The 24,527-nt window shown below is 38.2% G+C and overlaps 1 protein-coding gene across 1 annotated transcript in view; it reads left to right on the top strand.

Moving 5' to 3' along the window:
* PLCE1 (phospholipase C epsilon 1) overlaps positions 1 to 24,527 on the top strand; it is a 373,498-nt gene that overhangs the window by 33,701 nt on the left and 315,270 nt on the right. The window contains exon 2 of the mRNA XM_077125401.1: positions 1,747 to 3,313. Coding sequence (XP_076981516.1) covers positions 2,099 to 3,313 — 1,215 coding nt within the window. The 5' untranslated portion in view covers positions 1,747 to 2,098. The remainder of the gene's footprint in view (positions 1 to 1,746; positions 3,314 to 24,527) is intronic.

Raw genomic sequence — 24,527 nt, 5'->3', positions numbered from 1 at the left:
TGTCTAAAAATTAAAACTACATTCTTAAAGATCATAAATGTAATACCATTATATATCATAAACAGGAAGTATTTATTACCTCAGAAAAGTGTTTTTTATATATGTCTGTGTCACAGCGTGTGTATTCACACAGATATAAAACATTATCAAGTTCAAACAAGTGGAAAGGGGCAAAAGGTTTTAAGCTTTGCATGTTTTTCCTTAAAACTGAAGACTACTTCAAAATTTATTTCAAGAAAAGGTTGAAATTTTATTGCAAATCAAACATTTCTTTTTTAAAAGTCAATTTAGAGAATCATAAAGTTAAAAATCTAAAGGTATTTATAAAAATGGGAACAATAAAAAGTTTTCTCAATAATAAAAAACAAGTTAGATTATGTGTCCATTTTTTTAAGTATGGCATTATAAGATATACTCTATATTTTCTTCTTTAGAGAAAATTGGATAACTAAGATAGATTTCAACTGCCACATTTACTTATGCAAATAAATGTAGTCACTAGGAAGCATTTATTCTCTTTAGAAAAATATTAAGCATAACATCATTATAGTGAAGAAAGTATTTGCATAAGCTCTTTGGTTTAATTAAGGACTAAAAGCTTCAACTCAGTTACATTTAAATTTTTTATTTAGGGATATCATAAAAAGTAAAATAATGCTGGCTTTGCAGTTGGGATGTCAAAATTCAAAGTGAGGTCTTTTCTTTCTTATAATCAATACTCCTAAGGAGTAAAATGGGTAAAATGTAGGAGATGGGTTTAAAGTTGATTATTTTCTCAATCTTCCCTAATTACCAAGTTGCTGGGGGAAGTGAGCAAAAACATTACTGTATCGTAAGAGCTGGCAGCCATGATTGCCAGAAAGTGGTAGGAATTAAAAATAAAATAAAAAAACAGCAACACATAAAAAATGTTTATTGTAACTTCGTCCATATAGCCCAAAACTGTATCTTTGTTCATGATAGCCCAAAACCGGAAACAATCCAAATGCCCATCACTAGGTGAAAGAATAAACAATTTGGGTGTACCTGAAAAATGGAATACTATTTAGCAATAAAAAGGAATAGACTATTAATTCACACAACCAAACAGATGAATCTCCAAGTGATTATGCTGAGTAAAAGAAGCCAGACCAAAACAGTGAGTACATACTGTATGGTCCCATTTATAAAATACTCTAGAAAACATAAACTTATCTATAATGACAGAAAGCAAAGCAGTGGTTACCTGGGGAAGTGAAGGGGGAGGGGTGACAGGGAAGGATATAAAGCACAAGGAAACTTCTTTTGGGTATGATGAAAATATTCACAGTGTTGGTTACAGTTAATGATTTCAAAGATGTATACCTAGATTGTACCCTTTAAATATGCATGCAGTTTATTGTATGTCAGTTATACCTCAATAAAGCTGCTTACAAGATTTATTTTTAGGGTGGGCCACGGTGGCTCAGCAGCAGAGTTCTCGCCTGCCATGCCGGAGACCCGGGTTCGATTCCCGGTGCCTGCGTGTGCAAAAAAAAAAGTTTATTTTTAAAAAACAAACAAAAAAAATGATGGGAGGTTGAATCTGGTCCTTCTTACTCTAATTTTGGCTAGAAGCAGAAGTTCTGAACTGTTAGGTCAGAAAAATAACTTCTGATTACAAAACTCCTTCAGTATTAGTCTACATTTTGCATTAACTTAAAATTATGACCTCATTTAAAAATATGTTTAGTGCCATAGTGTTTAACATTATCCCCTTTTTTACAGGAAACGTTCAAACTGGATTTTTATATCATGCATGTTGGTGATGGATCAGAAGTTGCAGAATGCAGTCTCAAAAGTTTTCAAAAGGATTTGCTATTCCAGTAACAGGGGAAAGAAAATTGGTTTACCAAACCTTGACACTCTGATATAGAAAAACATATTGCACATAATAGGAAGCTATAACTGGAAAAATTTGACTCTTTAATATACCTGATGAAAGACATTGCCACTGTGTTTCTCGAAAGGACTTGTATATCTGAGATTATTTTAATAATCAGTGGTTTTATAAAAATCTTGATATGCTCATCAGAGAGGAGAAACAGAGTGATAAGCTAAAATCTGTGTGTTGCTCAAAATGACTTCAGAAGAAATGGCAGCTTCTGTTCTCATTCCTGTGCCTCAGAGAAGAGTGGTATCTGCTCCATTGGCTTCAGAGGAAAGTAGTGAAAGAGTCTCCGGCATCAGTGCTGTGAAGACCCATACTGTCAGACAGAGTGGACAGACTTCTCCTACCTTCTCATGCCTGAACAAACTTAAAGGAGAATCTTCTGGAAACAGTTTGCCCAAGATTCTCTCATTAACAAGGGAGAAAATAATGAGTGATGAGAACATTAATGAAAAGTACTGGGAGAAAAACCTGCCAGATTCTATGAAAAACCTTAACATTAACTGCAACCACATATTGAAAAACCATCAGCATGGCCTTCCTCAGAGTCAGTTTTATGAAACGTGCGACTCTCTCACAGAGGAAGGCCTGTGTTTGGAAACTGGAATTCCTTCTCCACTGGAAAGAAAGGTGCTCCCTGGAATTCAACTGGAAATCGACAGACCTCCCATGGGTATTAATCCTTTAGGAAATCAATCAGCAATTATTGAGACTGGCAGAGCACACTCTGACAGCAACATGGCAGTATTTCGTTTTCATTATGAAGTGGACAGAAGAATGGCAGACACTTTCTGTACCCTATCGGATAACTTAATTTTGGATGATTGTGGAAATTGTATACCACTGCCTGGTATTGGGGCAGAGGAAAAGGAAAATTACATGGCATATACCTGTGAACTGATGGAATTAACTAAATTAACTAAAAACTGTGATAATAAGAACGGGCAGCCTCAGTGTGATCACTGTGACACCTTGAATGACAAATACTTGTGCTTTGAAGGTTCTTGCCAGGAGGTCAACATGGTATGTTCAAGTGATAGCTTTTGCAGAGAGGATTTTACTGACAGTGTTCCTGACAAGATCTTTCTGAGCCACTTTGAGGATTTCCCTGATAATTGTGAAGATGTAGAAGAAGATTTTTTTAAAAGCAAAAAAGCGCGTTCCACTTTCCTAATCAGAAGATTTTGTAAAAATGATAGGGAAATTAAGAAATCTGTGTATACTGGGACAAGGGCAATTGTGAGAACTTTGCCTTCTGGCCATATTGGGTTGGGAGCTTGGAGTTGCATTGTTCAAAAGAGAAATGGTCTCTTATTGCCTCGTGGAAAACTGATGGAACATATGTCAACAGTGGCAATTAGGCATGATGGGAGCTGCTGTCTATCAGAAGCCCAGTGGTTTTCGGTAAGAATTTAAGTTTTCTTTTGATCATTTCTTTAAACTCGATGTTTTAAAAATACAAATTGACTTAATTCTTGGAAAATTGTAAGCTCTGTCAAATTATGGTTCTTAAGGGAATTGTTTACAGTTGTAGGAAACTGGTAGACCTAACAGATACTGCAATTGATAGCCATCAAGATTGAGTTAAGCTCTGCAACAATATAAGTAAGTATATACACATATATCATGGTCATGGGGAATGGAGATTGTCTGATCACTGAGTGTAGGATTATGAAACAGAAAATCTTGGTAATGGAAAAATAGCTGCATCCACTGATAGTCTAGCAAGCTGTATCCTTTGGAGATACATGCCTGTGTTCTCTCCTGCCATGGTCTTAGGTTTCAAGACCTAAAGGAAATGAAGTCCCATTTCTGATATTTTTCCAACCAGTGGTCCCAGTTTCTTCCTTCTTATAGGCCTTCTTAAACTTTTTTGTTCCATGGACTCCTTTGCCAATCTGGTGAAGCCTATGAACCCCTTCTCAGAATAATGCATTTAGATGTACCAAATGAAATATAAGGCACTTAAAGGACACATATTATGCTGAAATGCATTTGTCAAAGTATGTTTTGTAATTGTGACATAGAAATATAGATGCTTCTCTGTTAATACACTGAATAATGGCATTTAAGAATATGATAACTACTGTAATTTCAGAATACTGATGAAAATTTATAGGGTAACTATCTGGGTTTGCCTGTGACTTTCCCAGGTTTAGCACTGGACAGCCCATGTACCAGGAAATTCCTTAGTCCCAGGCACACTAGGGTAGTTGGTCACTCTAAATGTAAATATTTCAGGAGGTCTGCCACAAATAAAATATCTGTGATTTCTATTGATGACAAAAATCACAGGTACTGCTAATACTACTGAGGTTTGTTGCTTATATTTATAATCGGAGAAAATGCTGAACTTCCATTTGAGATTAATGAAAATAAAGATTAAAATTTTTCTCATCCAAATTCCTGCTCCTCTGAATTCTACCCATGAACTCCTCTCTTTAAGAATTGCTGCTTTAAAAATATATAGTTTCAGGGCGGGCCGCGGTGGCTCAGCGGGCAAGAGTGCTTGCCTGCCGTGCCGGAGGACCCCGGTTCGATTCCCGGCCCCAGCCCATGTAAAAAACAAACAAACAAACAAAATATAATAAAACAAGAAAATGTTTAAAAAGATGTTTCCCTTTCTTCCTCCCTTCCTTCCTTCCATCCTTCCTTCCTTCTCTGTCTTTCCTTCCCTTCCTCCCTCTCAAAAAAAAAAAAAAAAAAAAAAAATATATAGTTTCAGATTCTAGGACCAGATCCTTACTTCAGAAGACAGTACTGTGTATACTCCCAATTTTTCTTTAATTATCCTGACTAAACAATCTTGCTTCCTTCAGCTGTTCTCTGTGTGAAACTGTTTCTAGAACTCTCACATTGAGTTTGTCACAGTCTCTTTAAAATCCAACCTGCAAAATAAAAACAGTCACTTGTCTAGAAAAAAATCCCTTATATTGAAATATAAATAGTTTATTTTTATTTTTATCATCATTATCAATCATGTTAACTAATATTTATTGAGCATCTTACATGTGCCAGGCATTGAACTAAATGATTTACATGCTTAATTTCATACAATCCTGCCAACTACCCAAATATATGGTAATATCACTGCAACTGTATTTATTACTAAGAAAACTGAATACCAGCAAAGTCATATAGCTTGTTGAAGGCCACCTAATATAACTGAAATTGTAATCCAGGTAATTTGCACTCTTATGTAATTTCTCAACACCTGGAAAGAAATAAAATTTTCAAGTAAGTCTGTAAAGGAAGAAGATTTCTGTTCATTTCAGTGTCTGTTGATTGAGTATTCCCACTCAACAATGTTTATGGTGTCAGACTTGGCCATGTTTGATGTGGTAGTTTCTAACCTGGGGACCTCTTAAAAAATACCAGTGTCTAACTAACCCCTTCCATGTAAGACCCTTCACCAGTTATTTTTTCAGTTATTATATGTATATCTGAGTTGAGAAGCATTGGCTAGGAGCTTAAATTAAGTCTTTGCTTTTTGATCAGGCCATTTTGGGAGTATTTTCTGTGGTCTAAAGACCCACTTAGATATTCTGCTTGGATTCTTAGGAGTGTCAGGGCTGACTTCAGAGACTGCCTGAAAAGTTAAAGCCTATAGCCCCTTCTCTCTATAAGTTCAATTGCTCACACCCATTTGTCAGCAGACTTGTTTCTGTGTCTCTCCTCCTGATTCCAGATGAAATCTGAGACAGTCAGTGTGGTGCCAACTTTCCACCCTTTCCGGCTCTTCTGACTGAATTTTTTTTAATGTGATTTTGTTGAGACATATTTACATACCATATAAACAACACAGTCTTAAGCAATCAGTAGGTCAAGGAGGAATTCACAAGAGAAATCAGAAAATATCATGAGATGAATTAGCTATTTCGTAGAAAATACATTTCAAAGCAGTAATAAGCAGAAAAATATAGGAATATTTTATAACTGTAATCCCAGTTCTATGAATTTTCACTCTTTATAACCGTTGAGTGTAAATATCTACCCACCCAAGATAGATATCATTGCTATCATCACTACTATAAACAGAAATGAAATAATTAATGGCACTGTTCTATGAGCTTGTTTTTTGCACCTTACAGTCCTTTACAGGCAGAGAATATTTAGAATGTTGCTATTATTGTTGCCAGGATCCTAATGCTACTTCTGATCAAATGCAGGTTGGGCGAGAGGATAGGAATGAGAAAAAAAATAGTACAATACCTAGAAAAAGAATGTTAAAGGGTGAAAGTCAATAAAAAGCAGTGGTTTATGTGTTTCTGTCTCTGGGCTTATGTTGATCCATCTGTTTGTGTGTGAATCTTATAGTATTTGGGGAGTTTAGTTTGAAATCCCTAAAAGAGAGGCTCTTAAATTTTAATGTTTATTTTAAAACAAAGCCATACAACACTAGGAGAGCTTGTTAAAAGCTGAGATGTCTGGATCCGACCCCTAGAGATTTTAAACAGAAATAGAGAGGGGACTGGGAATCTGCCACATATCTAATAAGTGGTCCCCCCACACCTACCTTGCCCACGCGTACACCACTACTCTCAGGCACTTCTGATACAGTTAATCTAGAATCATGCTTTCAGAAATGCTTCCCTGAGAAAGTTCTTACATAAATTTATTTTACTTAAAATATCTCACTTTCATTTTTCATAACTATTCTCATTGTTATAAAAAGACTTAACCTATATATTTCCATAATCTCTGAAATCCAGCCCATTGTAGTGGAAATAAAACAAACCTGGGATAGAATGTGACACCACCATTCACTGGGTTAATCTTTGCTAAATTACTTCATGCATCTGATCCTCAATTTCACACTCTTAGATTAGCAAATATTTTTCAAAGATTGTACAAGACCAAGAGTCTTTACGAATGTGGAGCAAAGAAAACTCTCTTACTCTGCTGTCGAGTTTCGTTTGATACAGCCACCTCGGAAAACAACCTATTACCTTGCAAAGTTGAATAGGTGCAGACTCCATGATCTACCAATAACAATACTAGACATATGTCCCAGAGAAATTCTTGGAACAACATTGAAACTTATTAGAGTGCTAAGCTTATGGTAGGTTCTCAATAAATAGTATTTATTATTAATTTTATGAGCCATTTAGTCTGGTTTATTATGCTATTATTATAAATAGTCCATCCAGGATCACCAGTCTTAAAATGGAGAAAATAAGTAAATGCCTAAACCAGTACAGGTTGTCTACTTCAAAGTAATATAGTTATGTTATTAAAATTTATGCACAGACTCTCTACATTCTTGCCAGATCAAGAATGAATTATCCACCTCTGCGTATTCTCACTGCTATCCAAGTGGTAACAATACAAGCCGGTAGGTGAATAAATGGTTTCTGTACACATCAGCAAAGAAGGGGAAAAGATGTTATAACTTTTCTAATGAAGAATGAACTGATTCTAAAATGAATAAATGCACTCTAATGAGTCAGCCTCCTTTACACATGCTTTTAAACACTGTAGCTTTTACCAAAAAGCATGTAGCTGATCTCGCTACTTCTCCCCCACCCCCCTCCAATACTAACAATGTGGTATATACCACAATGGTAGCAAACCTTATGGTTCTGACTGAATTTTGTCCTTTGGAGCAAAGAGCTCATCACAGGTCTGTGGGCTTGCATGTCCTCTTCTGCTAAGATGCTACCCTCTGATGACTTGTACAATTCTACCCTCCACCTGCACCCCCATGAAACTACTATGAGAGCAATATTTCATTCCACTTAAAAATGCAGCTATTTAAAAAGTCAGGTGCAGTTCAAGTTGAACATTAGGAATAACATGGAAATTTAAATACAGCAGATGAGTGAAAGTAGATTGCTTCAGAACCATTACTGTAGTTCCCCATACACTTACACAGATACAAGGTTCGTGAATACGGTGTGAATTTCAGAATAATTTTTGGCATACCAGTACTCATTCCTCAAATTAACCTTTTTGCAGTCCTACCAAGTGTCCTGAGGATGTCCCCTGTCCCTTCCTCACACTTGTCCCTTTCTGTCAGTCCAAGATCCAGAGGTGGTTAATTTCCAATGAAAAGAACTGAAGAGATGATGCAACTGATGCCTTCCCTGCTTCTTAGTCTCTGGGGACTGGGAGAGGTTGGTTGCCACACCTCCCTCTCCCCTTCTGTCTGACCAGGCTTGGAAGGGGCTGTTGGCATTTTTGTTAATCCTAAATAAAAGAGATGGGTTAGCTGTCTTTTCAGACTTTCTTAAAAGAGATGCCTGAAAGGGAGAGCCCTTTGAACCTTCAAAACCTCACCATAGCAGAAATTAGATGATATTTTTTTAAAGTCTGGTATCCTGTGTATCTTGGTTTTTAGTTTAGAATCTGGTGGAAATCTTTTCACTAATTGTACAAATGAATTATAATTGCTTTCCCCCAGACTCTATGAATTGCTTCCTTCACCTAAAAAATAAATAAATAAATAAAGACCCTAATTGTATATTACTTGTTCTGTCTCCTGATGATTTCACGTGTTCATCCAGGTTCCCCAGTCAGACTATAAATTTATTAAGGGCGAGAACTGGGTCTTATCCTTTTTTCTGCTCTCCATGGTTTTAGCATATTGCCAAGTATATGGAAAAGAGAACATGTCATGGTTAGGAATCAGTTGACCTGTAAGAATCTAAATGTCTTTCTCCGTGTCTCACTACCTGTGTGACCTCAGAAAAGTTGTTTAACCTCTTAGTCCTTGACTTGCTTTAGATAGAAATTGGAAAGGATGGGGTTATTGTAGGAGTTGAATGAAATTATATTTTCAAAGTCCTCAGCACAATACCCTGCATGGAATGAGTGCTACTATTTTCACTCTGGCCATTTATTGCATACTTTGTGATAATAAGTGCCCCCTCATTCTGCTTTTGGCTTCTCACACATTGAAGTTTACAGTGGTTTGAATTTAAATGCATTACTCCTCAGTCTATAGCATGATATCTTGAACAACCCTTCCCCCGCATTTAAAGAATGTGCTATTTGTCCAATTAACTCCTTGACCCCACATTTTAAATTTTTTCTTGGATGCCTTGGTCAAAACTATCCAATTAATTTATATTTGTACAGCTGTGTAGAGAAGAATGAATTTGAAAGGAAGACATTAATGAGGATTAATGCTTGCTGACTAACTATGTTGGTATCCAACTCCCCCTGCTTTAAAAAATTAAAATCCTGCTCCTTATCCTGTTTCAGTCTTACTCCCTCTCTCCAACTCTCAAATTATTGGCTCAACAAGTCTCCATGCTAAAGGTGGTTAAGGATGTTTTTCCTTCTAAAAAATTCTCTCCCTATTTACATTTTAGGGAGTTTAGATACCTAGAGCTATCTTGAATGTGAAGTGTGAGAGATTTCTGCTTCTGCCTTGCTGAACTCTTTCATGTAACTCAAGTTCTGGTTGCATTAAATGATGAAACATGGAGGAAGTAAGGGTGGCCAGAGCAGAAATCCCATCAGCTCCTGTATCATCACTTCATTTATTTCCCTTCCTTGAACCACAAAAGGATTTGTGTGTAAGAATATGTATATAAAGTAGGAAAAAAATGAAGTTATGTCTTACTAAATCAGACTGAAAAAAAATCTAAATTAAAAATGAAAGGTCAAAAAACCCAGTTTCTTTATTGCTAATTTCTATTCTGCTATCTTCTTCTAAAATGTATCTTTTTTTCTCCACACTTTTTTCTACTTTCTAGCACAGAAAATTAAACTTAAGAGGCAATGATAATTTTTGTGTTTGACAAAAATATTTTTATTGGTATATATGTCCTTGATTTTATATTTTATCTCTTTCAAGTTGAACTGAAGCTCTCTTACGTATAAATGAGGCCAGTGAACAATAAATTCATTCTCTAAATTTTAGCTTTTGTGGACAATCAAATATCCATTTTGGTGATAACCAGATTTTAGTGTGTTGTCCAAAGGTGTCAGAGACGGCTATTGAAACAGCAGCATGACTTGTTTTCTGGTCTGGAAATGTAGTCACCCTGCAGTTTGGCTACTGTTCTAGTTTGCTAGCTGCTGGAATGCAACACACCAGAGACAGACTGGTTTTCGATAAAAGGGGATTTATTTAGCTAAAAACGTATAGTTCCTCAGAGGAAAGGTAGCTAACTTTAAAGTGAGGTTCTTTCTTACACAGGAAGGCACAGGGCGATCTTTGCTGGCCTTCCCTCCAGGCCTCTGGGTCCCAACAACTTACCCCCGGGTGATTCCATTCTGCATCTCCAAAGGCCTGGGCTGAGCTGCCTTGGCTGTGCTACATTGAGCTCTCTCATTTAAGCACCAGCTAATTAAATCAAACATCATTCATTGCAGCAGGCACACCTCCTAGCTGACTGCAGGTGTAATCAGCAACAGATGAGGTTCACATGCCATTGGCTCCTGTCCACAGTAATAGAACTAGGCACCTTCACCTTGCCAGGTTGACACCTGAATCTAACTACCACAGCTACAGATTTGAACCTTGGGATAATTGAAATTTATTGGAATGCTCAGGCTAAGCTGAAAGCCTGTGCATGGTGACATGCCAGGCCGCCTCCTCCATTCCTAAAGTTACGCTGGGCTCATGTCATGGGTATAGTGAAATTCTTGCCCCTTTCTCCTGAGCACATGGATGGGAATCTAGCTCTCAGGCAGTCCTGTGCAGCGTAGTCACATATGGTGCATCAGTGGAAAATAGGATGGCTGTCAGAGGTCAGCTCAGTAATTATTGTATGGCTGCATTGGAGAAGTTTAGGATAAATTTACTTCCACATCTCCATAATTATACCAGCTATTTGAGTAGAATTTGGCAAGGAATGAAATGAAAATCCTGACCGTAAACTTTCCCCCAGATGTCCTGCATAATGTGAATTAGAAGCTGGAGAGGCCTTATCCCTGAGAATGGGCCATGGTAAGATGTGGCCTGAAGTGAATCAGGATAGGACCATCATGTGGCCCCTTCATCTGACCCATCCCTTGCATTGTATAGGAGCTGCCCATAGAATGACCCCTAGACTCATGACTGATTGCTGTGTCCCCTCCCTGGTTGCTGGGACTGGGTGCTGATTGAAGTACAGCAGTCCTCTTAGGGCTTACCATCCTCTGGGATGGTGAGGAATTTTTATTCCTTATGACTGGACTAACTGGTGAGTCAGGCAGGGTCCTCCCTGTCAAGCTGTTCTTAGGCAGTGATGCTGGCCTTGAAGAGCCCCCACAATACCCAAATGGTCCCCCTCATAGTGGTTCTGTGTTCCAGCAGCTGGCCTAAGTACATTCAGAGCCTCAGATTAAATATGGATCCCGCAGAGCTTGGGCATCCAAACTCCTAACCCTACACTTGCCCCCCTACTTTCAACTTCAGCCTCTTCTCATTTAGGTCATCACCCCTCAAAAGCCTCAGAAAGATATCCACAGAAAAACACCTCAGCCTTTAGCACCACAAACACGTTATCATCCTTCTAAGGGTAAAGAGAGCCTTGTCCTTGGAAACAATAATAGCAGCTCTACTTGGAGGGAAGGAGAAATGCTTTTATTTCTTCTTGCTGAGTCATCTTCCCCAAGGATGAGCAGAAAGACTCTTTTAAAGCACCAGAAAATAATAAATATATAAATCATTAACAATTTTCACAATATATTCATATTATCTGTACTTGCTGTCAGTGATAGAAATGCAGACCAGAACCCAGTCTGCAGGGAGTAGGTGCCTGCTTAGAGCCTGTTAGGCAAGGAAACTTAGAGCCGGCAGCTCCACTGTAATCCAACGAAGAATCAGAAGGTATTTGGATGAAACAGAATTGACTAGAAAACCACTCTCCTGAACATTTCTGCCAGGGAGGTGGGAAAGACCATTCAGGAAGAAACTAGTATAGACACAAGACCCCGAACTGTCAGCAGTGCATGGCATTATTGAGGCAGAGTGAAAGATCAGCAGAGCAAGGGCAGAACCAGGCATTGTAATAGTCAAGCATACACAATTTGGGGATGGGTGGGTAGGGAAGCTTCTTTTTAAAAATTAATGAAAAATTAAGTACAAAAATAAATCTTTGTTTAGAAGAAGAAAGGAAACCATAACAGTTTACAGATTTTTAAAAGTTCCTAAATTCTCAAAACAACCCCAAATATGGAAAAATATGCATATATATTATTTTTAATTAATTAGTTGCTTAAGAGACTTTTATATTTTTCTTTCCTGCATTTTGGGGCTGCGTTCTAGTTTTCTAGCTGCCAGAATGCAACACACCAGAGATGGATTGGCTTTCAACAAAAGGGGATTTATTTGGTTAACGTATAGTTCTTCAGAGGAGGAGTTCTTCAACTGAGGTTCTTTCTTACATGGAAAGGCACAGAGCGATCTCTGCTGGCCTTCTCTCCAGGCCTCTGGGTTCCAGCAACTTACTCCGGGGTGATTCCTTTCTGCATCTCCAAAGGCCTGGGCTGAGCTGCAAGTGCTGAGATGAGGTATGCTGAGCTGCCTTGGCTGTACTACATTGAGTTCTCTCATTTAAGCACCCGTCAGTTAAATCAAACATCATTCATTGCAGCAGGCACACCTAGCCGACTGCAGATGTAATCAGCAACAGATGAAGTTCACATGCCATTGGCTCATTTCCACAGCAATAGAACTGGGCACCTTCACCTAGCCAAGTTGACACCTGAATCTAACTGCCACAGGCTGCATACTCTTTGTTCACCTTTTCACGTAGCAAGAATTTTGTAATAGCATAACATAGCAAGAATAATACCACAGGGAATAATAGTGTAGAGGGATGCTTTAGGTTTTTCACTAGCATTTCACCAAAATGATAGAACAAGCTAAACTTTTGAAACTGCTTTATTGATATATAATTCATATATCATAGAAGTCACTCATTTAAAATATACGATTGAGTTTTTTTTATCATATTCACAATTATGTAGCCATCCTTGAAATCTAATTTTAGAACATTTTCATCACCCCCAAAAGAAACTCAGTACCCATTAACAATGACTCTGCATATCCTCCAGATGTCCCCAAACAGTAGGCAACCTCTAACTTACTTTCTCTGTATAGATTTCCCTATTCTAGACATTGTCTGTAAATGAAATCAAACAATATGTGGTTATTTATCACTGGCTTATTTCACTTAGTCTCGTGTTTTCAAAGTTTACCCATGTTGTATGTAGCATGTATCAGTACTTCATTCCTTTTTATAGCCAAATAATATTCCATGGTATTATTATACCACATTTTATTTATGTATTTATCAGTTGTGAGATATTTCCTTAGTTTCTACTTTTTTACTATTATGAATAATGCTGCTATGAACATTCATGTGTGGACAAATATTTTCATTTCTCTTGGGTTGATACTTAGGAGTAGAATTTCTGGATCATATATTTAACATTTTGGGGGAATTGCCAGTCTGTTTTCCAAAGTGACTGTACCATTTTACTTTCCCACCAGCAGTGTGGGGAGGATTCCAACTTCCCCACATCCTGACCAATGCTTTTTATCATCTGTCTTTTTTATTATAGCTATCCTAGTGGGTGTGAAGTGATATCTCATTGTGGCTTGGATTTACATTTCCCTCGTGGCTAATGAAATTGAGTCTCTTTTCATGTGCTATTGGTCATTTGTATATATTTAGAGAAATGCTTGTTCAAATCCTTGGCCCATTTTTAAATTGGGTTATTTGTCTTTCTTTTGTTGCTTATGCTTTTGTTGTTGTATCTAGGAAACCATCACCTAACCCAAGTTCATGAACTAGGATTATAATAGGAATTGCATTGAATCTTTAGATAAATTTGGGGAGTATTTCCATCTTAACAATATCAAGGATGAGCACAGGATGTCTTTCTATTTATTTAGATGAACTTGTCTGTTAGTCCTATAGTGTTTTAGTAGGTTTCTTAGGATTATCTCTATATAAGATCATGTCATCTTGCAAATAAGGATAGTTTTACTTCTTCCTTTTCAATCTGGATGCCTTTTACTTCTTGCTTAATTGCCCTTTCCAGTATTATCTTAAATATAAGTGATGATAGTTGACATTCTTGTTTGTTTCTGATCTTAGGCCTTCTTTGGCAACCCCAAAGCATTTCTCTGAATGCTTCTGGATACATAGTCATGTTTTGGGGTAGTTATTCTTGTCAGCGTCTCACCTCTGATTGGCTACAAAACCATTGACTACCCAGCCAGCCCTTATGTAGACTGTGACAGCTTTGAACTTCTTGGTGTGGCGCATGGACTGCAGTGGCAGAGTGCCTGGATTCATGTTCAGTTCTACCATTTATTTACTGGGTGACCTGCAGTGAGTCATTTAATCTCTCTGGCCTCAGTTTCCTCATCTGTATAAAAAATAATGCATTTCTGATGGTGTTTCAAGGTGTTAATGAACTAATGCATTTTACATGCTTGGTGCAGTGCCAAGTATGTAATGACTCAATATTATCATTATTATTATGAGTATTTTCTTTCTCTCTCCTTTCCCCCTCTTTTCTCCCTACTCACCTGTTTTGGCTTGTTAATGCTGCCAGAAATGGGTTTGCTTTTATAAAGGGAATTAATTATTAAGTTACATGTTTACAGTTTTTTTTTTAAGTTACAAATTTACATTTAAAATGTCCAAACTAAGGCATCAAAGAAAACTACTTGACTTGAGAAAGGGCCAATGACACAGAGGTTTCTCTGTCAGCTGGAAAGGTATATGGCGAGGCCTGCTAGTTTTCTCTCCTGGTGAAAGGGTTTCCCCAGGGGCATTTTCTTTCTGCATCTTCAAAATCTCTCTCTGTGAGAGCTCTGAAGCTTTTTACAAAGTGGTTCCCTCTTAAAGGAATCCAGTAGGTGGATTAAGACCCACCTTGAATGGGTAGAGATGTATCTCCATGGAAACCACCTAATCAAATGGTCCCACCCACAATTGGGTGGGTCAGATCTCCATGGAACAACTTAGTCAATATGACCCCACCCTACAATATTGAATCAGGATCAAAGAACATAGCTTTTCTGGTGTACACACAGTTTCATATTGGCACATTCTACTCTCTGGACTCCCAAAAGAAATGTTCTTTCCATATACAAATTATATTCATTTCATTACAATATCACAAAGCCTTAACCATTTCAGTAACAATACAAATACAAAAATCAGTATGAAATCTCATCAAGGTCAATTTCAGGCATGGTCTTTTCCTAAGGCAAAATGCTCTGCAGCCTCTGGACCTGTAAAACTCAGAACAAGTTTTCTGCTGCTAGTATACAAAGGAGGAATGGTTATAGGATAGACAATCCCATTGCCATAGAGGGAGGTTGGAAGGAAAACACGAGTGACTGGACCCAAACAGTTCTGAAAACCTACAGGGCACACTCCATTAGATTTCAAAGTCTGAGAGTCATTCATCTTTGGTGCTTTAGAAATTGACAGTCCTACCCTTTTCCAAGGGCCTAAGTAGTGACCCTGTTCTCTCCAAATGCTGGGGTGAGGGTTGAACCTTGGGGAACTTTGAGGAGGCTGCCGTTTTCTCAGCTCTACCCTCTCCAAGCATAGGGCAGCATCTGGACTCCCAGGCACATGCTCAGCTCCCTTAGAACAATGCGGTGACAGCAAGGCTCTCCTCAATTCCCAAGCAATGTGCTCTACCCTCTGCAGTAGGACAAATCCTTTCTTTTTTGGGTTTTTTTTTTTTTTTCACATGGGCAGGGTCTCTGGAGACACGTGCCCTGGGTCTCCGACATGGCAGGCAAGAACTCTTCCTGCTGAGCCACCGTGGCCTGCCCAGACAAATCCTTTCTTGATAACTCCATCTCCAGTTCGGTCTTTTTCTGAAATGGCTGACTGACTCACTTCGGGCAGTATTTGCTGGGGTCTCCCTTTCTGGAAGCCCAGATTTTCCAGACCATCAATTTCTGTTTTGTTTTTTTTTTTGTACCCAAAAGTTCGTCCTCAGCTTATCCCTTTCCTGTCACATTTTACTATAAGCTGCAAGGAGCAACCAGGCTGCATTTTTCACATTTAATTTGGAAATCTCTTCTGCTAAATATCCAAGTTCATCACTCTTAAATTTTGCCTTCCATCCAACACTTAATTTTGCCAAATTCTCTGCCTCTTTAAAACAACAATTGCCTTCCTTCCAGTTTGCAATAACTCATTCATCATTTCTGACTAAGGCCTTATCAGAGGTATCTTTAGAGTTCACATTTCTACAAAGTCTCTTCAAAGCAATCCAAGCCTTCTCTATGAAGCTCCTCACAATTTTTCCAGAATCTGCCCCTTATCCATTTAAAAAGCTATTCCAACATGTTTGGTGTTTGCAAACAGCAGCATCCTACTTCTCTGGTACCAAAATCTGTTTTGGTTTGTTAATGCTGCCAGAAATGCAATGTACCAGAAATGGGTTGGCTTTTATAAAGAGAATTTATTAAGTTACAAGTTTACAGTTCTAAGGCCATAAAAATGTCTAAACTAAGGCCTCTAGAGAAAGATACCTTGACTTGAGAAAGGACTGGTGACATTTGGGGTTTCTCTGTCATCTGGGAAGGCACATGGCAAAGTCTGCTAGCTTTCTCTCCATGTTTCACATTTCAAACGGTTCCCTGGGGGGTATTTTCTTTCTACATCTCCAAATGTCTCTGTGTCAGTTCCAAAGCTTTTTCCAAAATGGTTCCCTCTTAAAGGACTCTAGTAGGCAGATTAAGATCTACCTTGAATGGGCAGAGATAGATCTCCATGGAAATCACCTAATCAAAAGGCCCCACCCACAACAGGTGGGTTATGTCACCATGCAACAACTTAATACAAAAGATCCCACCCTAGTACTGAATCAGGTTTAAAGAACATGGTTTTTCTGGGGTATAAGTTTCAAACCGGCACATCACCCCTACCCCAAGCCCTGTTCCTTCAGCCTACTCCTGTTCCCACCCTAATCTCTCCATCTCCTCACATTCCAGGCTTTGTTTCTTTCTGAGTAGTAAGTGTAAGACTAGAGGTAGTTCTCATAGAACAATTTCAAACTCATACTGCTCACCATACCCTGTGTAATCTGGCCCACGGCTGCCTCTTCTGCCCACTATAGCCAGACTCCTAGCCTTAGCCTCCTCGATGTCCATACAGAACTGTTTTCACTTCTGATCCTTTGAGCATGTTCTTCTCTCTGCCTAAAATAGGAGTCAACAAACTGCAGCCCATGGGCCAAATCTGTCTCCCCATCTTTTTTTGTGTGATTGGTGAGCTAAGCATGGTCTCTACATTTTTAAAGGGTGGGAGAAAAACAAGAATACTTCATGATGTGAAAATTATATGCAATTCAAATTTCATTGTCTTCAAATAAAGTTTATTGGAATACAGCCTTGCTCATTCATTTATGTTTTGTCTGTAGTTGCTTTCACACTATAACTGCAGAGTTGAGTAGCTGTAATGTAGACTATATGACCTGTAAAGACTGAAATATTTATAATCTGGTCCTTTACAGCAAAAGTTTGTCACCTCTTGTATAGAGTCCTCCTCTGTATCTGGCTAGCTTCTCCACATCCTTCAGGCCTGGCCTTAGATTTCACCTCTTCTTGGTTCCTTGACCTTCCACTCCCACTGCAGACCCCAGTCCAGAGCTTCTCTGACAGTCAGTGCTTAATACCTATTTCTTGAATAACTCTCTGAATTAAAGCTGTTTCAGCTTACACTTTAATGTCTCCTTCTCTCCTTCTCTCCTTCTTGAGTCCTAGTGAGGGCTCATTAGCTGTCCTTTCCCTGGCTCCCAGAGCTGGAATTTAGCTCCTTTGTGCAATGCCTATGATAGGATCAGGCTTTTCCACTGACACTCAAAAGGTCTTTTTTAATCCTGTGAACCCAGAAATCCAGGCTCATCACCTACACAGACTTGGCCTATAAGACAAAGAAGGGCAATGCTTGCACCTCCTCGTACCTAGTCTCCCTATTTCTACTGACTATACAAACCCTTGGGAACTCTGTAGTTTCTGCACATTTTTTCTGTAATCTTAAACTTATTTATTTTTTTTAAATAAAAAAAAAAAAGACAGGGGGGAAAACACTGGGGAAGTTTGCAAAGGTTTTGTGTTTACAAGGAGCACCTGAAACTTCTCTGTTCCTCAGTGGGCCAGAGAAGAGGAAAGCTCCCTCCTCTCAAGAACCTCAAGTCTATCCCTGCCCTTCAGAACCCTCGGCCCCAACCATGGACCAGAGGGAATCCAACTTCTGTTTCTCAAGTCAGGGATGGGATGGTGAAGTAATAGGAATAGCACACTGTGTTTATAAGTTGGGGAGATTAGTCTTGGGGTTTAGGTGTTTGGTCAGTTCCTCCAAACCACCTGACCCCAATCCTCTCAATAATAGACCTGAGGCAGCAATCCCTTCTGCTAAAAAACAACTCAAGTACCAATTCTGTCTCATTAGTTGGTTGTGTGACCTTGATCAAGTCACCATAGGGCCTGGGATTTTAGTTCTTTTAGGTGTAAAAAGAGAGTGAGGGCAGGAATGTATTCAGTACCTGCTTTGTGCCAAACACTGTGTGTATATTTTGCATAGATTAATTTAATGAGTTATGAATTACATGCTCCCTCTAATTGAGAGTGTATAGCCCACCAGTCTATGACTTTTTAATTTAATTCCTTACCCTAGACTTGAGGTTGAGTGAATATTCTACCTCCCCCCCAGTGGTGCCAATTCTTTGAGGGGTTTGAATTGGGGTGAGCCTTGACACTTTCCTAAACTCAGGAAAGTGGAGGGCAGAGGAGAGATGCTTCTTCATCATTGAAATGCTTGCAGCAGTAATAGTGAAGCAGCAAGCACCTGCTGGGCTCTTAATCTATACCAGGCACTGCTTTCCAGATGGCTTTTCTTTTCTTTTTCCTTTCATTCTTAGAACAACTTTTAAGAGGCCAGTTTTATTAACGTCCCTATTTCACAGATTTGTATCTCCATTTTATATTCAGAGAGCATGAGTACTGTGACCAAGTACTGCCTGAATCCCATTCTCTTAACTACTTCTCAGAAGTTCCTCTGGAAGATTCTGATGTAACTCACCCCTATGACTTGGCTGAGGTTCTCTTATTAAATGTGCAAATGTCGAGCTGGATGAGTCCTTGAGCTGTTTCTTTCTTCAAATGTGTGCTGGGGTGTGACCTTTGGATGAAATGGGAGATCCATGAAACAATACCAATTCTTAATGTAAGGGGTGTGTTTGGCTATTGAAATTTTATGATTCAGCCTGCTAGGGGGAGGAAACCAAGCCTGAAGGTTTGATTTTTAAAATATCTAAATTGCTGTACTTTAGAAATTCATTTAAAAGGTTTTATAAGTAAGCAAAAACAAAGTCCAAAGAAAACTATACATTTGACTCGGACTCTATAGCTTATTCATGATTGTGCTGAAGTACCTGAAACTACTGGGTACATACTAAATTATTTTTCCATTTTAACTTAAAGTTTTCTGTGATCTTCCAGAGTTCTGTTTGACCTGAGTATGAAAAACATTATTCAGGATTGTTTGTTTCCATCATCATGCCATTAAAATGAAGATTTCACCTACTTCCAAGGTTGTGCAGTGGGAGAAAAAAATGAGCTGGTTGTGTATTCAAGCACTTGGCAGACGTAAAATCTTCCTGCAAGCGTAACTTTTGTTCTCTTACTCCATGCTCTTAAGGATGTGATTGCATTTGGAGTGAGGTATCTGGAGAAAAAGGGACACAAAAGTACAGTGGAAGCAGCAAAACAAAACCAGGGGCTGCTTGTTTTCTTTTGTGAATGCTGCAAGCATTGATTGGAACCTGATTACTGAAACCTGACTTTTTTGTTTCCTTTTCCTGATGCTGACCTAATTTTAATAACTTCATTTTCAACATGAGATTTGATGACATTTATCACCAGCCCCTACTTTGTCTTATCCTTATGTTTTGATAGAATAGGGAATCGATTTGTTAGAAGACCTTGTTGAATAGTGTAATTTTAGAAAGATTTGATAGAATAGGGAATCAATTTGTTAGAAGACCTTGTTGAATAGTGTAATTTTAGAAAGATTTAGCACCAAATTATAAGCAGTGACACTTTAATAGTGTGCATGGAAGTGAAGTGCCTTGAGAGCCAGCATGTGGGAGTTTGGCAATTAGAAAGCCCCATGGCTTCAGTTTTTCCAGATTGTGTACCCTTCCATCAAGTAGTAATTTCTTAGCCTTAAAAACCTCTCTTCTAAAACAAGGGAAAAGTTCATTTTAGTTTTGAATTGGTAAATCCAAAACTCATTTAAGTTTTGAACATTACCTTTCTCTTTAATGAGGCTAAGAAATGGTCTTAGATCCTGGATAGACCAACCAGTTTCCTCTTTGATGGCCACATACCAAATACAGGTACCATAATGATGGTGTGATTCTGGCATGACTGATGTTTTGTGAGGAAAATGCCATTATTAGGGTGGCCATATTTTCCAAATAAAAAAACATGTAACTTTTATTTAGAGGAAATAGGGACAGTATATTTGAAATTGAGACTGACTCAGAAAATCCAGCATGAATGATCTTGATAGTGATTGATCACAGCATAAAGGAAAAATAATATAATTGAACCAAGCAAATCTAATTTGTTGCTGCAGAAATCAGGAACCTCAAAACGAATGACTTGATAGTGGCAGCAAAGAATCATTAGAAGATGACACATTAGAAACCCACAATAGAATTCAGTAAATCTTTTTCTGTAGAGTTTTTGTTTATCTGTATTTTTGCCAAGCTTTTGGGATGTACCATTCTTCAGAAGTGCTAAGACAATGAAATAGATTTAAGCACCAGGGCAGCTCAGCTAAATGAGGGTTGTTCCTTCCCAAGGAATTACCTTGAATGGCTGTCACCATTTTTCATTTATGGCTGTCCTCATTTTCCATTGCATCCCTTGGGCTTGCACTGAGATTCTGGAAACAGTTCATTCAAGAGCCTGCTGATAGATGTCTTGGTAGTTCAGTGGTAGAATTCTCACCCACCATGCAGGAGACATGGGTTTGAGTCCTGACCCATGCACTCCAAAAAAAAAAGAAACTGCGGGTTTGGGTCAACATTGCTATATGGCTAGGAGGGAATAAGATTGATTTTATAAAGGGTCTTATAAACAGACCCTTTTAAAGAGGTGTTCTGGAAATGTTTAAATGAAGGTAGTATTTTTTTGTTTGTTTTTGGAAAGGTGGGCTTTTAAGTTCTGTATACAGCATAAACTGGAACACAAACTTGGCCATTGCTTCACAGTCACAGTCATGACCACTGCTTTCCTGCAGTTGTGATGGGCAGTTTAGAGGCACACATGAACCCATAATGCACCTTTGTGTGGATTAGAAAAAGATGCCCTTCTTTGGACTCATCCCTGTGGGCAAAAAGCTCATGCCAGAGGGCAGATTGGAATTTAGTCCCATTGTCCCCTACCTTGGCCAGATGCTCTTGAACAGAGTGTGACATGTACAACCACCTTTGGTACTCCTGCATGGTACCACTTGGAAAAGAATCAGAAAAGCTACTGAGGCCAAAGTCTATAATGGTCTTTCTCTTGGATTCATATATTATGCACCCAGCACAATGGACACCAGTGAATTTCAATGGCCTAAAGAAGAAATAAATTCAACTGGTCCAGCATGAATGCTTCTCTAGGTGAGTATATAATAACTGTTTGGTAACTTTATGAGCTATAGAATTTTTCACCTGGGATGCCCCTCTTCGGTAACCTTTTCCAGCCAAAACCCGGAAAGTTTCACATAACTATTGATAGAAGATACAGAACTAGAATCTGGGTCTCTGTAGACTCTGTCTCCTCATCTCTAACATAAATTTAAATATATATATTTCTGGTAATGCCTGCCCCATAGTAGGAGCTCTGTCAGTGCGAGCTGACCCCAGATGCCTTTGGGGTACCTGGGAAGCATAGCTTCCTGCCCTGGAAGAGTTCATTGTGGGAGGGTGGAGACAGACATTCCTGTGCTGTCTTTCATTTATTCCATCATCTTCTCATTTGTAAATAACCTTGGTCAGCGTCTATTTTATCACATTTAGCCTGCACTCCCTGTCTTCTGCACTCCCTGTCTTCAATCAGTTTTTTAAGAACCTAGTTCATCTTGTTGTAATAACATTGTCAGTTCTTTAAGTACTCAGAGATGCCCTTTTAATTTGAAAATAGCCAGGTTTTGTGAGTTCATTTCTCCCCTTAGTCTAGTTTCCTTCCATCCTTCACTTGGCAGGTAGCCAGGTCTGTGGTTAATGACTATAAGTTCTTCACAGCATACAGAGTAGCCATGGGATCTCTCCTGATCTCTCAGGAGGATAGTTTCCCTTGCTCTTTTTCTCTTATTTATGGGGTGCTAGGCCAAATGTGAAACACTGAACCCAGCAGGAGAGGCCAGCTTTGGCCCAGCAAGAGCCAGTATGGCCTGGGCTGCCAGTAATCAAGCCAGGAATCCCAGGCTCATAAAACACTAGCACTGGAAGGGCCTTAGAGATCATCAGGTCTAACTCCTGATTTCACAAAGGAGGAAACTAAGGATCAGGGAGAGGCAATGGCCTTGACCAGGTGCAGGTCAAGCATCAATTTCAGAGCCAGGCTTGAAACCCAGATTACTCTCAAGTCAGCTCTCCTGCTGTATCCCAGGATATCAAGCATTATTTCTGACCATAGGGAGCAGAACAGAGCTGATCATATGATAACAGTAAGTTACTAAAGGCTTGGTGCTCCATAAGTGTATGAGCTTAGGAACCCGACTTCCTGGGTTCAAATTCCGGTTCTGCATTTATTAGCTGTGACCTGATGCTGGTTATTTAACCTCTCCATACCTCTGTTTCCTCATATGTAAATGGAGATAATAATAGAACCTCCTCTTAAGGTTGTTGTAGAGATTAATAGGTTGCTATGTGTAAAGCATTTAGAACAGTACCTAGCACTATGTAACTTATTTTCTTTTCTTTTTTTTTTTTTTTTACTCAGAAGCCTCAATATTTAACCACAATGCTGTATTACCTCTCTGTAAAGACAGATTTTTCTCTAGGGAGCTTGACAGAATGACAATAGGGTTTGCACATTATGTTTTATGAAGGATGTAGGATTTCAGTGAGCTTTGTCAGTAAATAGGCTTGCTTATCTTCCACCTGTGAGAAGGCAAAATGTTTTGTCATAAGAAAATTGACCACCTTTCTCCCTTACAAGAGTTCATGTGACTTATTTCAAATATAATGTTAATTTCAGAGGCCCTTTGCCATTTTGCTAAGTAACCTCACCCTTTTTTTTTCAAAGAAACTACTTCATGTGAAATTTAAAGCAATGTATTTCTCAACAGAACAGGAATTTTTCTATTTTGTTTTCAAAGTATTGTCTTGAAAATTGTCTCCTTTACTTTGCAAAAGGTTGTTAACATCTGCATAAAAGAGGACTGGTACATTTGTTAGTTCATTTGTTTTGTAGTGGTTACTTTCAATAATGAAATAAACACCGATAAGCTTACCAGCCAAAGCAAAAGCTGGGATCTTGACACATCCTGCCTCTAGCATATGTGTCATCTCTTTTGGTCATCCCAGTCCTACGCCTCTCAACTCTCCAATCAAGGTAAACATTATCCTGAATCCCATAGCCATTAGTCCTTACTTTCCTTATTATATAATGCTATTGCATTTATATGTTTTCCTAAAAGTATACATTTTAAATTCTTGTTGTTTTATTTCTGAGTTTCATCTATATTGTTGTATGTTGCTGTAATTCATTTGTTTTGATTGCAGCACAATAGTCCTCTATTCAAATATATTGTCATTTACTCATGTACTCTCCAGTTGATGTATATTTAGATTGTTTCCATATTTACATTACATTAACAATGTTTTGTGGCCATTTGTGTACATGTTGCCTGTTATACATGTCTAAAAGTTTCTCTTGGATATATATCTAGGAGTGGAATTTCTGAAACATAGGGGGTTTATGAATGTTCAGATTTTGGGGATAATGGTAAACTGTTTTCCAAAGTGGTTGCACCAGTTTACACTACCAACAGTGATGTATAAGAGGTTCTGTGGATCTACATCCTCTCCAATACTTTGTATTTTCTAATGTTTTACTTTTATCAATCAAATGAGTTAAAAATTATTTCTCTAAGGTCTGACTTTGCATTTTTCTAATCTAGTGATCTTTACCAGATCTTCATAGGTTCATTGGCCACATGCATTTCTTCTTCTGTGAAATACTTCAGATCATTTACTTATTTACTCTTGGGTTTCATGTGCTTCTTATTGATATGTAGGAGTTCTTTATATACTCTTGATGATATTCTTTTTTGTGAGCATTGCTTTATTTTCTCCCATTTTGGATTGTCTTGTCATTTTTTGTAAATATAGTTCTTAATTTTGGTAGTCAGTTTATCAAATTTTTATTTTATGATCAGTGCTTTTTGTTTTTGTTTAAGAAATCTTTCCCTACTTGTCCAAAAGATAGTCACTCGTATTTTCTAGTAGGACCTTTAAGGTTTAATTCAACATTTATCTTTTTTTTTTTAGGCAGAGGTTTTTTAATTTTATTTATGTTTTAAAAACTTTTTATTGTATAATAGAACATATATATAAAGCAAAGAAAGAAAAAAAATCAATAATTTTCAAAGCACTCTTCAACAAGTAGTTACTAAACAGATCCCAGAGT

This window comes from Tamandua tetradactyla, chromosome 13, assembly GCF_023851605.1.
Source record: "Tamandua tetradactyla isolate mTamTet1 chromosome 13, mTamTet1.pri, whole genome shotgun sequence".
In the NCBI taxonomy this organism is placed as follows: Eukaryota; Metazoa; Chordata; class Mammalia; order Pilosa; family Myrmecophagidae; genus Tamandua; species Tamandua tetradactyla.
This window is presented reverse-complemented; position numbering and strand designations above follow the sequence as displayed.